The sequence below is a fragment of the Centruroides sculpturatus genome, unplaced genomic scaffold, assembly GCF_000671375.1.
Source record: "Centruroides sculpturatus isolate CEXI.00-Female unplaced genomic scaffold, Cexi_2.0 scaffold1110, whole genome shotgun sequence".
In the NCBI taxonomy this organism is placed as follows: Eukaryota; Metazoa; Arthropoda; class Arachnida; order Scorpiones; family Buthidae; genus Centruroides; species Centruroides sculpturatus.
In genome coordinates, this window is record NW_019385394.1 from 231,366 (window position 1) to 249,744 (window position 18,379).

At 28.9% G+C, this 18,379-nt stretch overlaps 2 protein-coding genes across 7 annotated transcripts in view; both read left to right on the forward strand.

Moving 5' to 3' along the window:
• The first annotated feature begins 1,115 nt into the window (after nt 1-1,115).
• The window catches only part of LOC111638483 (transmembrane protein 8B-like), a 42,192-nt gene continuing 24,928 nt past the window's right edge, over nt 1,116-18,379 (forward strand). Inside the window, exons 1-4 of one of the 2 annotated variants that reach the window (XM_023384207.1) lie at nt 1,116-1,210; nt 4,061-4,326; nt 8,899-9,030; nt 10,216-10,421. In XM_023384207.1, the coding sequence (XP_023239975.1) occupies nt 1,159-1,210; nt 4,061-4,326; nt 8,899-9,030; nt 10,216-10,421 (656 nt within the window). In that variant the 5' untranslated portion in view covers nt 1,116-1,158. Of the gene's footprint in view, nt 1,211-4,060; nt 4,327-7,817; nt 7,941-8,898; nt 9,031-10,215; nt 10,422-18,379 lie in introns of those variants that run through there. The other variant, XM_023384208.1, reaches the window with a different exon arrangement.
• LOC111638484 lies at nt 16,755-18,126 on the forward strand. 5 transcript variants are annotated; one of them, XM_023384211.1, is made up of 3 exons: nt 16,755-17,189; nt 17,250-17,582; nt 17,724-18,126. In XM_023384211.1, the coding sequence occupies exons 1-3, from the start codon at nt 16,856-16,858 to the stop codon at nt 17,972-17,974; spliced, it is 918 nt and encodes a 305-aa protein (XP_023239979.1). In that variant the 5' UTR covers nt 16,755-16,855; the 3' UTR covers nt 17,975-18,126. The 5 variants fall into 5 exon arrangements, with proteins under 5 accessions (XP_023239979.1, XP_023239978.1, XP_023239980.1 ...); XM_023384210.1 differs by having other exon boundaries at nt 17,250-17,384; nt 17,448-18,126; XM_023384212.1 differs by having other exon boundaries at nt 16,755-16,916; nt 17,085-17,189; nt 17,250-18,126.

Consider the following 18,379-nt stretch of genomic DNA (forward strand, 5'->3'; position numbering starts at 1 on the left):
TTCAAAAATAATATAACTATATGAATTTTCTCAGAATCACAAAGGTTGATAATAGAATTGCTAATAGAGGAGAAAATAGAGAACTTTATACAAACAATTAAGAAATGTTTGTAAAGTTTGTAATGTTTTTAGAAGACAAGTTTCTATTTTTTTACTTATAGATGTAATTAATTATATTTATTTTTACTTATTATCTTTAATAATTATTCATTGTTATTATGGATAATGATATTTGCAGATTATATAAATTAATAAAAATTTTTAAATTTTAATGGTGTCATTTTGGTTTTTAGGGCCACGATTGGTTTTCTTCTTGGCTAAGTATAACGGATATTTTTCCAATATTGATAAAATTTGAATTGCTTCCTTTTATCGACATCGGCGGTACATTACAAACTAAAATTCATCTGGATGGTCTTATCATGGTAATGAATTTAAAATGCTTAATCAATAAAGTATCCAAACTTGAATAAATTGCCGTCTGGTATCGCTATATTTATTTAAATTGAAAAAGCCAATGTTAAATGAAACAAGAATTAGATTTCAGAATGGATCGACAACACTAATAAATAATTTGTGCAAATAAAATAATTATAACTATAAAAACTTTCATAAGCGAAGAAGTTATATAAGTTCAACCGTAAGAAAATTTGATAATTATTCAATATTTGTCATTTACTATTGCTAACAATCTAGTAATTTTGAATCAGATAATTAGTTTTCTAAAAATTCTTGGAATATCTGATTACTTTGGCAAGAAATAATAAATCTAAATTATAACAAAAAATAACTGTTTTCAATGTATTTGAATATAAATTATTTGATTTATCTTGGTTCCAGTAATCCTTTTACTTCAAACAATTTGTAATCGTGTAAAAAAATTGTTATAACAAAAATCTAAATTTGCTTTTTTTCTATCGTGATAGCGAGACACTGCATTTTGAAAATTTTTAAGAATAAATTATCTGACACAAAATAACTTTTTCTCAAAGATGGTTAATTTACGTTACAATCAGAAAAATTTTCTTTAAGTATTTTCAGTTTAAAAATATTAAAATTTATTTCAGAAAATTATTAAATTTAGAAGTTTTAGTTATTGGAGCTAAAANATTTTTACATATAATTTCTCAACCAGAAACAGATGCTTATTATTATATCATGATAGTTTCGGAACCCCATGTGGCATTTACCATTACTGCAAACTTACAAGGTATTCTTTACTTTTTAGAAATAGTTATAAGAAAAAAGAAAAAATTAGTAACAAATATATTAGATATTACTAAAATACTAGCAACATTTGTTATTTATTTTCTCATTAATATGAAAATAAATATTTATACAGTTTTTAATTATGATTTTTAATATCTGTTTGCACTTAACTTTATATGAAATTTATATGATTACAGAATTTTAAACTTAAAATATGAAAGTGAATAAATATCAGTACTATTGTATCAAAATGTAAGCAGATCATTAATTAAAGCAACTGAACTGTTTATTGAAAAAATTGAAGCATTTTTTGGCTAAAATTTAGCCATCTTCAACTTTGTATTGAATAAATAAGGGATGGAGAGTCAAATCTCTTTATGGGAATTGGAGTCAGTTTTAAAAAATACCAACTCAGGAGTCAGGAATTGTATAATTTTGCACTGACTCCCCATCTCTGAGGTGGAGAATTGAGGAGTCAAATCTTTTTATGTAAGTCGGATGTCAGAGTGGATTTTAAAAATTATAGAGTTGGGAGACATGTATTTTCCACTGACTCTCCATTCCTGAAATAAACAATGATATTTATATAATAGTTTGAGTGATTACTGTAATTTCCCAATTTTAAATTATATAATGTGATCAAAAAGTCACACAACTCAATCTTCAAATGGCCATATTATTGTATACAACATAACCATCAGATATTTTTCTCAACTGGTGGCAGTACTTGTAGTTTGTGACTCATGCATTGACTTCTAGAAACACAAGTCTGAGTGAATGGTAGTAGATAACTGATGGTATTGCACACAGTGTTTTTTCTCAGATCCAGCATATATTTGCTGTTAACTCCCCCACATAATTGATGAGCTTAAAGTTAGCTTTGTTACAGCAATTTAGAATGTGCCAGTGTCAATTCTACTTAAAGTGGCTGCTAACCTTAAGAGTACAAGAGTGTATCCAGGATGAAGGTAGGCATTTTGAACATATGCTGTAAGCATCGTCTTTAACATTGAACATTGCCCTAAAAACATTGTGATTTAACATTATGATATTCTCTGTAAACAACAATGTGATTTCTGTACTATTATCTATTGGGTTGTGCAAATTTTTGATTACAGTATAATATTCAATAATATTAAATCGATATAAGGTTGTATAATATTTCAAATAAGAATAACATTGATGATTGTGAGCATATGACAAAAAAGTTAAATTGGTAAAACAAATATAGTTTGTATTTACATTCTTCTCTCAGGTAATTAACACATAAATGTGAATGAAGTTAAAATCTTACAATATTATACATAAATTTAAAAAATAATTAATTGAATAATTGTAGATCAAAACTAGATGTTTCTGTCTTGTAGAGAGAAGAGAAATTGTAGGAGTCCAATAGCTCTTTTAAATCCTTATATGATTGCCATATTTAGTTCTAAGTTTTGTAGAGGTTATCAGAGCACTGATTAGTATAGACACAGAATAAAAAGTGGGCTAACTATTTCAGATGATGATAGCTTTTTTCATCTATCAAACTAGAAGTAGCTCTGACTTTAACCAGAAATTTGATTTTATAAGTGTAACTGTCTAGATTGGCTTCTTATTTGATCAATTTAGATTATATTGATTTATTTTTTTATAATTCTTATTTTATTTGAACTATTGCTTGTACAGACAGACATCTAGTGTATCCTTTACTTATCAGTTTTGGATGATTTGGCAAAACTGTGGTAAATTGGTCAAAACTAGCCAAACTCAAATTAACGTCATTCATTGTTGTGTGTACAGTTTATTTGTGGTTAAATGGAGACTTTGTCAAGAACTTCATAATGGATATTTATATCAATACTGAAGATATTAAGCTTAATCCAGGACATTATAGTACATTGTTTAGGCTTTATAACATTTAAATTAGCTGGAAGATATAGCAATAGATTCCTTCCCAAATTATAAGCCATGGATTCAACATGGTGTGTCACAATATTATATAGAGATTCATGTAGGTGAACTGCTCGAACTCGATCACAATGCATTAATATTGTAAAACCTCACAAGTATTTTTATTCTTTACATAAGACGATAATGTGATGCCCAGTGGACAAAAATGACATTCCTACAGTAAAAATTAGAAAATATGGGAGAAAAAAATAAATCATATCTTCTCAGTTGGTTGCCTTAACTTGCTTGCATTTTATTTTTCCAGCTCTATTATTTATAATAGAGGGAAAGTATGGCAATCAGTCAAAAAACGATATCCCAAGAATTTTACACTTTTGGACTCAGGACCTTAAAATGTCATGAAATACAAAAAAATTTTGGAGATTTTTCTGTATGTATGGGTGTGTGTTTGTGTGGAGGAGGCACAATTTTGTTCACCCTTTTTTGAAACTTAATAACTCCCATGATTTGAAATTTTCTGAAATTTTGCAGGGAAGTTTGTGTATTAAGGGGATCAATGCTATTTCATTTTGATGGTTAAAGATTGACAAGTGGAGAGATAAAGAGAGTCTTGTGTCATGTATCGAGTAGGGTTGGACTTAATGACGATCTTATTCGTTATTAGCATTTGCAATTTTTTATAAAATCCATCCCTATTCTTAAAATTAAGCTTTTTGCCATTTTATAATAATTAAAAATATGAAAAGATTTTAATAATAAAATATCATAACATATGGTGCCCCCCACACAGTTTTAAAAGTTGCTGGGAAACTTGTCTCTAGATTTTTTAAGTATGAAATTATCATTTCTTAATATTTTAAGATATTCACAGTTTACTTTAATTTGAAAAAAGATGTTTATTATGTTATAATCCATTTTTATAATATATTTGAAATAAATAAATTGTTTATTTCAGCATGTTCATTATTATGGTATCATAACAAAAATAAAATTAATCAGTTACCTACAAGTGATGAACAGCTTTCAGCAACAACAAAATCTCTATTGTCATTGCTGAATTTAACTCAAGGACAGAAAAGCAGGCGGCATTTCCCAAAAGGGGAAGAAATTGATATGCAGATATTGATGTCGGAATGGGAATTGGCTGATGGCTGTCTTCCTATTATTCCACTTACTAGGATAAAACATGCTCAAGATTTTTTGGATTCGTTTCTTATTCAGGTATTAAATTTTTTTTAATAAATTAATAAATATTTCAAAATATGAGAGATATTTTGTAATTTAGTTGTTTTATTAGAAATATGCGGGGTGATCAAAAAGTAAGTTTACAAGGTCCGTGGTTAAAAACAAATGCATCGTTGAGTGTAATGCCAATGTAGGTAGATAGTAATGATCTACATTGGCAACAATAAATGGTTACAAGGATATGTTACTTTGGGACACATGTGCATTTTCAAATGGTGATAAAGTTAGAAAAATTGTTTCACAAAGAAGCAGTTTAATTTTTTTGTGGAAATTGCTTCATATTATGATATGGTAGCAAGCTAGAGGGGTGTATGGGGTTCTTAGAGGGGTAGTAACTTTTGAAAGTGTCAGCCGCACTGAAATAGTGGACACCGTAGACTGTACCCCATGAGGACCTAACTCTCACTTATGGCTCCAAGTAGTTGGTAGTGCATGCTAATGACTTCGAGCAGACTGCGTTATATCGAATCAGTATTAAGCGAGGTAGCACTAAGCGGGGTCTTACTGTACTTAATATATGAAGAGTGCTCAAGAGAAGCACAAGATGATGGCGTGAAATTGTTGTCAACCTCCTGACAGGAGAAGACACCTAAAGAAGAAGAAGCAAGCTAGAGACCATTAATAGAAAGCATGCTGAATTCCTTATCCAAGGCATTATCCTCTTGTGACAATGTCTAACTACTTATAGCACTTCAGACTACAGTATTAATTTATTGCAGATATTTTAATGGAAGATTTGCCATTATCTCTCATGTAGCTCAGACTGAGTTTTTTTTCTCATTTTCCCTTATGTAAAGGAATACAGATATAATCATTATTTCACTACTGATGAAGAAGGGAAAGTTGTCATTGCTGAGTGACTGCTTGGGATGAAAAAGTTCACCTGTTACAATAAATGCCTGAACAGTTTAAGTGATTTTGTTGATGAAGTATAGCTGCCAGCAAACAATAATACTCTATTATTGTTTGTCAGTAGCTCTATTCTATTATACTTTGTCTAATGAAGGAAAACAACATAATTACGGTTTTTGTTATTTAAGCACTATAAAAGAGCAATTAATTGACCACTAGGCATCCTTTCGTCCTTTTATTTATTATTTCAACTAAATAATAAATAATAAAATATAATTGCACTTTATAGTGCTTAAACAACAAAAAGTATAGCAACATGGTTTTAGATTGGCAAAAAATAATTATGTTCCTATGGAGGTTTTGTGTAAATTGTGGTTTTTATTTGTTACAACTGAAGAGGGCCATTTAGAGCTGAAATGCATTTTGTAACAACAAATGTAGTAAAATGATAAATACTTGTGTTGGTGAAACAGGACATCATGACTCTTAAATTTGTCACTGGAACCACAAGTGGACTTATTAAAAAACTGCTTTGGGAAAGGATTCTTAGAGGATACCTATTGGTAACATTATGTTTTACATCTGTCCACAGAAAAAGATTAATTTTTATGATTTCTTTTTTGGATTTTTAAAATTATTTGTGTTGCTGGCCTTGTAAAGTGTTTTCTGATCACTACACATATATTTTAGTTTTAATAATTGATAAATTGATGTTTGTGTGATGACTGATGATATAGCTGAGCATTTTATGGACATAAATAACCAAGCTTTATTTATGTTGACATCTTATGATTAAGTTTAAGGTTATAATTACGTAACTCATTGTGAATGAGCCTTTATTCACGTACTTGGAGATTGCTCACATGTTCATAAAAAAGTTCAGATTTCTAGTTTTCTGTGACAATGATATATAAATATATTATGTGTTTTTTGTATAAAAAACTGTCAAAATATCAATAATTAAAAACAATGAGATCAGTATATTCAATTCCACTAAAAATAAAATTATTTTTAGTTAAAAGCAAGTAAAAAATACTCAATCTACTTCCGACTTCAAGGACAATGATGATGGATTTAGATTATGCTAAATGCTTTTTGAGAGAACGCTATACACCAGTAACATTCAGATTACCCACATCCATATAATCCAGTATACGATTGGGTTATGTAAAGAAAATAGAAAAATTAATTATAAAATTGGCAATAAAAAGAAAGGTAAAAAAATATTTAATTTACGTAAGAAATATAAGATATTAAAAAATATAATAGAGATAACATAAAAACCAATGATTCTGATCAATATGATTTAAATAAATATGCTAAACTCTCAGAGAAATGACTACCTACTAATACCGAAAAACAAGAAAAAGTTAGTAATTAATCTTACAAGTGTAGATATACCATGAGATTATCTAAGACTTCTATCTGCTGGAACTAATATGAATCTTCCAATGTGTTCCAAAACCTTACCAATAATAGCTGAAATAGAAAATGCAATAAGAAAACTTCAGGTAATAAAGAGGAACAAGTGAAATTAAGAACAGCCATAAGTAAGGAATTGATAAAATTTAAAGGTAAAAATAAAAATAATGGTTATATAATAGATAAAAAAGCGATTAAAATAATTAACAAGACGAAAAGATGAATTAAATTTTTTAATAAAAGTAAGATTTCTTTGATTAAAGCAGATAAATCACATCAATTGGTTATTTTGAAAAAAGAAGAACTATTAGCTAAAAAAATGGAAATAGTATCATCTGATGAATATGAATTATTACCAAGAAATCCTATAGAATAAATTAAAAGTGATCTTATTAAATTATTAAAAAATATAAAAGAAATTTCAGCCAGTCAAGTTAAAAATATTTTGGATTTTAATTATGTAAGAGAACCTAACTTAAATGTAAGACTTAAAACACATAAACCTGGAAATACTTGCAGACCTCTTGTGGATTTTAGAAGAACTGTCTTATATAATTTGGAATGTTTTTTAAAAAATTCTTTACAGGTAATGGATAAATTAGTTTGCAGTATACAAAACACCAATGAACTGGTCAATGGATTGTTAAAAGGTAAAATTAAAAAAACTTTTCATATTATGAGTCTCGATATAAAATCTACGTACCCATCTACTATTTTGGAAATGATCATAGAAAGTCTTAGTGCATATAATATTCCTGAATATATAATAAAACTTATAGAATTTATATTTAATAATAATTATTTAAAAATTTCCACAGATTATTATAGACAGAAAAAAGGTATTGCTATGGGACCAGTCATCGGGCCAAAATTAGCTGATATTTATATGATTACAATAGATGAAAGAATCTTGACATTAACAGGTATTAAATATTATGAAAGATATGTAGATGACATAATATTAGTATATGATTCATAAACAGTTTCATCTAAAGATATTGAAGATTATGCAAATAGACTACAGGAAAATTTAAATTTTACAAATGAAGATGAACAACAACAAGAGCTGAATTTCTTGGATGTTGTTATAAAGAGAGAGGAAACAAGGGTTTTATTTCGTAAGTATGAAAAACCATTTAATAATAATAAAACCATTATTTATAAATCGTATTGTCCCATAGAGACTAAAAAGAATGTATTTATCATGGAATTAAGGAAGATTTTGAATAGAACAACTTTACAAGAAAATATAGATATAGAAATAAAACAACTTTTTAAAAAATTTCTGTTAAATGATAACCCAAAGTATATTCTTTGTAAGTGGTACAACTCTTATTTGAATTATAGATTTAATGTTAAAAATGAGATAAAAAATGTTTCTTATATAAAATTTCCTTATGTCATTAATATATTTGAAAAATATAAACTGATTTTTAAAGAATTTTCTATATGCATAGTTGCGAATCAAAAAAATAAGATGTTAAATGTGATCAGCATCGTAAATAATGAAGATACAAATATGCATAAAGATCAATTTAAGATTGCAGGTGTTGTCTATAGAATGTCATGTACCTGTCAAAATCCAAATTATTACATTGGAGAAACTGGAAGAAAGCTGGAGTTGAGGATAAACACGAGGCAGCTATCAGATTTAGAAGGATGGAATCGGTGTGGTTCCTACATTGTAATGAATTTGATTGTAATATAAATAATAAAAATACTAAAATATTATATAAAGTAGAAAATTGTACTGAAAGAAAAATTGTTGAACATTTTTACATCATCGCGTATGCAAATGTAATTAATTTAAATACCAGGATGTACTTTGATGCATGCTGGGAAAAGTTGCTGGATTTAAAACAAGAACAGCAACCACTAACTTGATGTATTCACTGATGATGCCTACTAGAAAGACGAAATGCATTTGGTATATATCATCTAAATATATAAAATTGCTTGTCCTGACTGACTCACTCATTCATTCACTGATTCATCATCGCCCAGAGCAAACCGCTTAACCTAAAGAGGTGAAATTTGGTACACAGTTAGGGTACGTCATGGAAACGCACACTAAGAAAGGATTTTTCGAAATTCCAACGCGGGGGGGTGAGGGNAGACAAGTTTCTATTTTTTTACTTATAGATGTAATTAATTATATTTATTTTTACTTATTATCTTTAATAATTATTCATTGTTATTATGGATAATGATATTTGCAGATTATATAAATTAATAAAAATTTTTAAATTTTAATGGTGTCATTTTGGTTTTTAGGGCCACGATTGGTTTTCTTCTTGGCTAAGTATAACGGATATTTTTCCAATATTGATAAAATTTGAATTGCTTCCTTTTATTGACATCGGCGGTACATTACAAACTAAAATTCATCTGGATGGTCTTATCATGGTAATGAATTTAAAATGCTTAATCAATAAAGTATCCAAACTTGAATAAATTGCCGTCTGGTATCGCTATATTTATTTAAATTGAAAAAGCCAATGTTAAATGAAACAAGAATTAGATTTCAGAATGGATCGACAACACTAATAAATAATTTGTGCAAATAAAATAATTATAACTATAAAAACTTTCATAAGCGAAGAAGTTATATAAGTTCAACCGTAAGAAAATTTGATAATTATTCAATATTTGTCATTTACTATTGCTAACAATCTAGTAATTTTGAATCAGATAATTAGTTTTCTAAAAATTCTTGGAATATCTGATTACTTTGGCAAGAAATAATAAATCTAAATTATAACAAAAAATAACTGTTTTCAATGTATTTGAATATAAATTATTTGATTTATCTTGGTTCCAGTAATCCTTTTACTTCAAACAATTTGTAATCGTGTAAAAAAATTGTTATAACAAAAATCTAAATTTGCTTTTTTTCTATCGTGATAGCGAGACACTGCATTTTGAAAATTTTTAAGAATAAATTATCTGACACAAAATAACTTTTTCTCAAAGATGGTTAATTTACGTTACAATCAGAAAAATTTTCTTTAAGTATTTTCAGTTTAAAAATATTAAAATTTATTTCAGAAAATTATTAAATTTAGAAGTTTTAGTTATTGGAGCTAAAAATTTTTCCATTTACAATAGAAAAATTTAGTTTTGGAATTAAATACCAATAAATAAAAAAAAAAGAAACTTTCTGATTTTCTTTTAATATACAGATTTTTTAATTAAGATAGAAAAATTAGAATATTTTTTTAGATAAAATTGTAAAACGATAGCATGTTATATTAATGTTGGAACATTTTTTGTTTGAAGCTTTTCATTTCACTGATTGACTTTTTAATTTCAAACGGATATTGATTTTAGTATTAAATGAAGACCGTGTATCAAAAATTAATAGTGACTATTTATTGGCTTTTTATTTTTAACAAGTGTAAGTAATTCAAATTAATTTCCTATTTTGGTTTATCATTAATCTTTTAGAAATTTTGTAAAATTGATATTGTATTGATTTGTAATTAAATTTAAACATTAATTAATTATATTTGACCTAAAATCATGTTAAAATATTTTTTAATGTCAAATTCTAAGTTTTTCTTATTTTGTGCAATCCAATATATTTTGTAGAATTTAACGTCACAAGTTGTAAAAGTAAACATGTGTATTCATCAAGGTAGTCCTCCCGTTTATCGTGACGGCATCATTCGGTGTCGTCCGGATTACGGGATGACCGTCGCATCCAACGAAAGTTCCACCGTTCTCAAGTATTTCCCTTTTCCGCAACCGGGAATGTGGTTTATTTCGTTTTCTGCATCATGTTACAATCATACCGGGTAAGTAAACGTATTTTCTTTTGATGTAATTGTAGTTGTTTGAAGAAGGTTTTGATTGTTCCGATTTTATTATCAAAACAACCGAAATGCTTTAAATTGAATACTTATTTTGTCTTGCAAATTTAAATATTCCATTTCTTAACAAATTTTTGTTTTAATAATTGAGTTGACTTTTATTATTGATTAATGTTTCTGATTTAGGTTTTTATTTAAGAAAAGGAATTCTTTTGAAATAATGTATTTTTTTTTTTATTCTGACAAACAATATTGATTAACTTCATGACAGTTTTGTGAAGGAATTCCTTTCTGTCCATTGTCATGAAAGCGTCATCCTGGTGTATATTTTATATTCTTACACAGAGCTTCTGGTGTAAAGGCAATTTAATCCCATCTTTTTTCAGGTTGGTTTCATATTCTTTTGGCCTGGATTTCACAGATTAAATAGTGCTTCCTATATAGTAAACCTTACTCACATCACTAATTTAAGAGAATTTTATATAAAACTTCTTTTAGTTACCTCTCTGTTAAAGTTTTTATTTATTGTTTTTTGTTTTTGATGAGATTGAAAATGGACAGTCCCAGAATGACCAACTTGATTGTTTTGTGAAGGTAAGAGCTCATTAGTTTTGTTAAGTACAAGATATTGCAAGTTTGGTAAATTTGTGATCTTGGTACTTAATAAATCTGAATTCTCTTGACATAAAATTTCAAATACTCAAAGCACGAGGTGGTCTTTAACTTATCTGAATGCACAAATTATTTGACTGTATTTTTAAATTGAGCACGTACAAACATTCAAGATATAATTGGATTAGCATTTGTTCTTGAGGTACGTTATGTATATGCAAATTAACAGCCATCTGAGCTTGTGTGACATTTAAACTTAAACTTGTTCTCGTGGCATCTTTTTCCAATTTTTGTTTAATTTACATGAACTTAAAATTTAAATTTAAATTTTTCATTCTTATTATTGTATTTGTTTGATGATTTGAAGATGGTTCAGACTACATTTAAAATATTTTTCAATGAATAAAGTATAGTCTGGTTTCTTTATATCTTTGAATAGTTGTGGTTAATATAAACTTTCCACAATATTGATATCTAAATCTACAGAAAACACAAACATATGTATACAAATGCACACTTATACACTTCTGTACATATTTTTTAATTAATGTATTGTATATTCAAAGCTGAATTCATAACGTATTATTAAAGATTATTTTTTATTTTCCACAATAAAAAGAACTAAAATAACAGAAAACACATCTAAATGTATACAATTACATTTTTTTAATATTTCATACATATTTTTTAATTAATGTATAAAATACACATACGTAAACGAGTCCATTGGTTCTGGTCGAAATCCTTCGTTTCTTGTCCTTCGGGTATGTGATAGTTTACATTGATGCATTCTGTTTGGACAGGTGACATATAGGTGGGAACTAAAAATAAATAATGTATTATTGTGATAAATTTTTTAAAAAATTTAACGTATATTTTTAACAAATAGCAGGTCGTTGCAAGTTAGAAAGACATAAAATTATACCTACTTAACTAACCTTATTCGAAATTCTATACAAGAATATTATTATGTAAGAGAAATATCCATTTTTTTAACGGAAGTTTCGACAGCAATATGGGTTAATTGGACGTCTTATACATTGTCCAGGTCATGAATTCGTCCATCCTTCGTCGAGTTTTAATCACCTGCATGCTTGGTAACAATCATGTTACAAGGTTGACGCCTCGACCGTTAGAAACAAAGCTAAGGCGCATGCTTAGTAATTAACATATTTCGTCCATTTTTTACCATTTTTATGAAAAATGTATTTATTAGATTGAGTATTCTAATGAGTATGCAGTGTAATGGACGGACTAACGATGCATAATGTCATCTGAGGTGGAGGCGACTCCGACAGGCGCCCGACTGACGTCACAAAATAGGTGTGGTCCACGGTACCTGTCATGACTCTTCTCTCATTCTGTGAATAAAAGATATTCCTCTAAACAAATAAATACTTTCTCGACACAAACCACCACGTGTATTAATTATAAAGAGTGTTGTTTTATGATCATGTAGGGGTTTTTAAAGCATATTTTTCTCATTTTTAACTTCCAAATTTTCAATAAAATCATCCATTCTTCTCGAATTAATCAAAAAATCATTAATGTTTGAGGAAATTTTTTGAAGAATTATTGCTTAATATGACTCAAATTCTTAATATAAATTGAAGATTTGATAAGAATTTCATCTATTTTTGAACTTTTCTAAACGTTATCTTTGCTAAATTGACAGANAGTTCTGTCTCTCGATCGTCCACATTTTTGTATGAGTTTATTTTCTTGTTTTATTAAATTTATTATTCCGTTTTTAATTGGGATGTCTCTTGTTTGTGTGACCGAATCAGATCGTATACGCGTGTTTGTCCGCGCATCGATAAATTGACAAACTGGTGTCAGCATCCTGATGTAGATCCGAATCTCGCGATTTGGATCATTATTAAAAGCCCTCCCAGTCAAACGAATCTTGACATAAGATCGGATCTCTCGATCCGAAACTCGGAGAACTATTCTCGCGGAATAGTGCCGATTAAGTGTTACACGAGTACTACCTACTCCGTAACCCCGGCTGATCTCACATTTGTAAGCCTTATGAAGATAACAATAATGTTATTAAAAGTACTTCTTTTCTTGTTAATTTAATAGATACTGTAATACCAAAAGACATAGTGTAATTTTCTCAGAATACTTACGCATTGCATTGAGTGCACCAAAGATATTTTAAAATTCCTTACCTCCATAATAATTCTTTCTTCTCAATACATTTCATATTCTTGCATTGTTAAAAATCTAGTTAATGTTGCATTTATTTATTTTTTTATTAATTTGTATCTTTTTAACCTATTATTGAATTGCTATTGATTTATATTCTACATGTGGCATGTTTGTTTTCTCATGTATTGTCTTTGCAATGAATGTTGAAAATATTTGGAATTCTGTTTTGGTCTTGTGATTTTTTATCATGATATATTGTTATACTGTATCATGGGATTGCATTTGTGTATAATACTAACATTTTTATCTTTGCTTTTTTTTATTTGTATAAGCTTTCTATATAACCACTTTCCATTGTTTACCATTAGTATTTGTTTTTGATTTTGAATGTGCTTTAATAAGGTTGTCTAAAATGTCTAAAACTTTTTCTCAAAGCATGGTTTAAGGCTTTTCCATGTCTTAAACCGTGTCTTTGTGTGCAAAGTCTTTGTGATATCTCCATTTTCACATCATAGAAACAACAAGCTTTATTTATCGGAGCTCTAACATTTATCTTGAGACTTTACTCCACCGGAGCTTCAAGTAAAGGCTTGTTCCTGTGGTGTGAAAACATGAAATATGAAGACTTTGTGTATCTTCTTTATGTGAATCTTAAATCACATATTGCAGCATTAAATGACTTGTGTTCAAAATGTTAAATTATATAATTTATTATTTAGATTGCTTTTTGCTCATTGACTTATTTCCTGTTTCATGTTAGTGCACTTTTACTATAGACGGACTACCACGGGACACAATTTTCTTCTCTGTACAGGGTGGGTCAAAAGTCACTTTACCATTTAAAAATAAAATAATTTTTTTACTTTTAATTATTTTATAAGTTACTTTTTAACATTATAACGTACACATCTTGGAGATGTTTTTGGCCTAAACATGAAAGATAACATCTTTTAAATGGCCCCCGTTTTCCTCATTAGCATAGAAAGAGCTTGCGTTTGTGAAGTGACTTTTGGCCCACCCTGTACTTATTATGAAACTCATTTTGGACCCAATAAGTCCTTCTTCAGTCATGATACATAGATCTCATTGTGAATTTCTAGGTACTACATGCATGTACATTATTGGTTTTATAATAAAAAATTTCACATATGTACTTGTATGTGACAAAATCCGCTGAAAGGATATATTTTATCCTGGACACACAAATTTGGAAAGAAAATTCTGTACATTTTGATACAAAATACATGGAATCTGATGAATCCATACTCCATCTCGATTTTACACACTGGAAACTTGCAGGCTACATCTCACACATCTGCATTTACTTTGCCTTTGGGTGTGTTTCCTTCAGGCTCGCAAATATGTGTTAGTTTATTTTTTCATTTCCTATCTGTTAGGGAATTTAGGGAACCCTCTCAAGATTCATGTATCTGTAGGCCTGTATTTTCATTTTTTCTTTTATCATCATTTATTCTTTTATTCATTTTATCATCATTTTTCTTTTATTATCATTTATTTTATTTATTCATTTATTCTCATATTATCATTTATTCTTTTAGAAATTTTTATAATTTCTAAATGTTCAAATAATTTTCTTTTAAACATATTTTCTTTACGTTTTTGATCTTTAGTATTTTTTTTAATATTATTTTTGCATCCATTTTGGTTATAGTGTTTCACGACCACAGATTTATCATCACTATTTTTTATTGCTCAGATGTGATCCATGAATCTTATTTGGAGTTTCCTCTTGGTTTCCCCTATATAAATGTGGGGATCAGTGCAACTGCAGTCCAGCTTATATACAATATTGCTTCTGTTCCATATTATCATTTGTGGTTCATTTTCTTTATTTTTAATTATTTTGGCTAATTGATTATGCTGTTCCAGCTAGCATGAAACATAGGAAATATATAATTTATACTCTTTTCCAAACCTGAAGATGAAAGTACTAGTTTGAAATATAAAGTAAACACTAAAAAATTAGAGGTGTATTATTTATTGTAAATTCAAATGATGCTACTGCAGGACAGTTTCAAAAATTTAAGAATGGAACTGAAGAATGTAAGTCATGTTACTGGGACTGTTGTATGACTTTTAGAAAAAGAGAAAAAAGTGTAATACAGATGTAACTCATTATTTATTTATTCTTAAAAGAGATATCTTTTAGAATAAATAAATAATGAGTTACATCTGTATGAGTTTATAGAAGAAAAAGAACCATAGTATATTGTGCAAATTAAAGATAAAGTTTTTTGTAATAAAGGGTTTTTCGCTAGGGGCAATCAAACTTTGACAGTGTATAGCAACCATGTTAGTGAAGCTACAGCTGTCAAATTTGGAGGTTATAATAATTAATGTTGGGCAAACCATCGTGGAAAATTACAGTATTGAGCAATGTGTGCAAATCATTAAACTGTACTATCAACACGAGTGCTTGGTTCGAGCTACGTTCCGTGCACTACGTGATTTTTATGGTGCACACAATCGTCCTGTTGAGTCGACTATTCATTGTTTGATGGACAAATTCGAATCAACTGGTTTCATTAAACAATCAAACAACACTTGTACATCATCGAAACGTGAGGTCTGCAGAAAACATTGTTGCAATGAAGGAAAGTGTGCAGGATAAACCGCAGCAATCAATTCCTCGTCGTGCCCAAGGATTTGGCCTTTTGCAGACATCAATGTGGCAAACTTTGTGTCGGGACTTGGGCATACAACTGTACAAAATTCAATTTATCCAGGAACTGAAGGTAAACGACCATAGGCCACATCAAGCATTTGCTGACGGCTCATGAGCAGTTCGAAGTGGACCCCGATTTCGGACAGAAAATTATCTTCAGCGACAAGGCCCATTTTTGGGTGAATGGCTACATCAACAAGCAAAATTGTCAAATTTGGGGAGATAACAATTCACATGAGACCGATCAGTTGCAAGTGCATCCAGAAAAAGTCACTGTTTGGTGTGGATTTTGGTCTGGTGGGGTTATTATCCAATACTTCTTCCAAAATAAAGCTGGAACCACTATAACTGTTACCGGCGAAAGGTACAGATTGATGATAACCAATTTTTTGTGGCCTAAATTGGAAGATATGGATCTCAATGATATGTGGTGCCAACAAGATGACACTACATGCCACACAGTGCATGCAATAATGGATCTTCTGCACAACAAATTCGACGGCATGGTTATCTCATGTTTCGGCAATGTCAACCAGCCACCAAGATCATGTGATTTAACACCATTAGACTTTTTCTTGTAGGGCTATGTTAAATCATGGGTCTATGAGAATAAGCCTCAGATGATTGCTGTGTTAAAAGTCAACATAACCAATCTCATCAATGACATTGAGCCCAATTTATGCGGTAGAGTCATCAAAAATTGGATCTCTCGGATATGTGCCACCCAACGAAGCCGCGGCGGCCATTTGGCCGATATTATATTCCGTACGTAATGTAATGGAATACTCTTTCGAGTAAAAAAATAAAATTAATAATATCTCAAACACAACTTGTTNATGTAAGAGAACCTAACTTAAATGTAAGACTTAAAACACATAAACCTGGAAATACTTGCAGACCTCTTGTGGATTTTAGAAGAACTGTCTTATATAATTTGGAATGTTTTTTAAAAAATTCTTTACAGGTAATGGATAAATTAGTTTGCAGTATACAAAACACCAATGAACTGGTCAATGGATTGTTAAAAGGTAAAATTAAAAAAACTTTTCATATTATGAGTCTCGATATAAAATCTACGTACCCATCTACTATTTTGGAAATGATCATAGAAAGTCTTAGTGCATATAATATTCCTGAATATATAATAAAACTTATAGAATTTATATTTAATAATAATTATTTAAAAATTTCCACAGATTATTATAGACAGAAAAAAGGTATTGCTATGGGACCAGTCATCGGGCCAAAATTAGCTGATATTTATATGATTACAATAGATGAAAGAATCTTGACATTAACAGGTATTAAATATTATGAAAGATATGTAGATGACATAATATTAGTATATGATTCATAAACAGTTTCATCTAAAGATATTGAAGATTATGCAAATAGACTACAGGAAAATTTAAATTTTACAAATGAAGATGAACAACAACAAGAGCTGAATTTCTTGGATGTTGTTATAAAGAGAGAGGAAACAAGGGTTTTATTTCGTAAGTATGAAAAACCATTTAATAATAATAAAACCATTATTTATAAATCGTATTGTCCCATAGAGACTAAAAAGAATGTATTTATCATGGAATTAAGGAAGATTTTGAATAGAACAACTTTACAAGAAAATATAGATATAGAAATAAAACAACTTTTTAAAAAATTTCTGTTAAATGATAACCCAAAGTATATTCTTTGTAAGTGGTACAACTCTTATTTGAATTATAGATTTAATGTTAAAAATGAGATAAAAAATGTTTCTTATATAAAATTTCCTTATGTCATTAATATATTTGAAAAATATAAACTGATTTTTAAAGAATTTTCTATATGCATAGTTGCGAATCAAAAAAATAAGATGTTAAATGTGATCAGCATCGTAAATAATGAAGATACAAATATGCATAAAGATCAATTTAAGATTGCAGGTGTTGTCTATAGAATGTCATGTACCTGTCAAAATCCAAATTATTACATTGGAGAAACTGGAAGAAAGCTGGAGTTGAGGATAAACACGAGGCAGCTATCAGATTTAGAAGGATGGAATCGGTGTGGTTCCTACATTGTAATGAATTTGATTGTAATATAAATAATAAAAATACTAAAATATTATATAAAGTAGAAAATTGTACTGAAAGAAAAATTGTTGAACATTTTTACATCATCGCGTATGCAAATGTAATTAATTTAAATACCAGGATGTACTTTGATGCATGCTGGGAAAAGTTGCTGGATTTAAAACAAGAACAGCAACCACTAACTTGATGTATTCACTGATGATGCCTACTAGAAAGACGAAATGCATTTGGTATATATCATCTAAATATATAAAATTGCTTGTCCTGACTGACTCACTCATTCATTCACTGATTCATCATCGCCCAGAGCAAACCGCTTAACCTAAAGAGGTGAAATTTGGTACACAGTTAGGGTACGTCATGGAAACGCACACTAAGAAAGGATTTTTCGAAATTCCAACGCGGGGGGGTGAGGG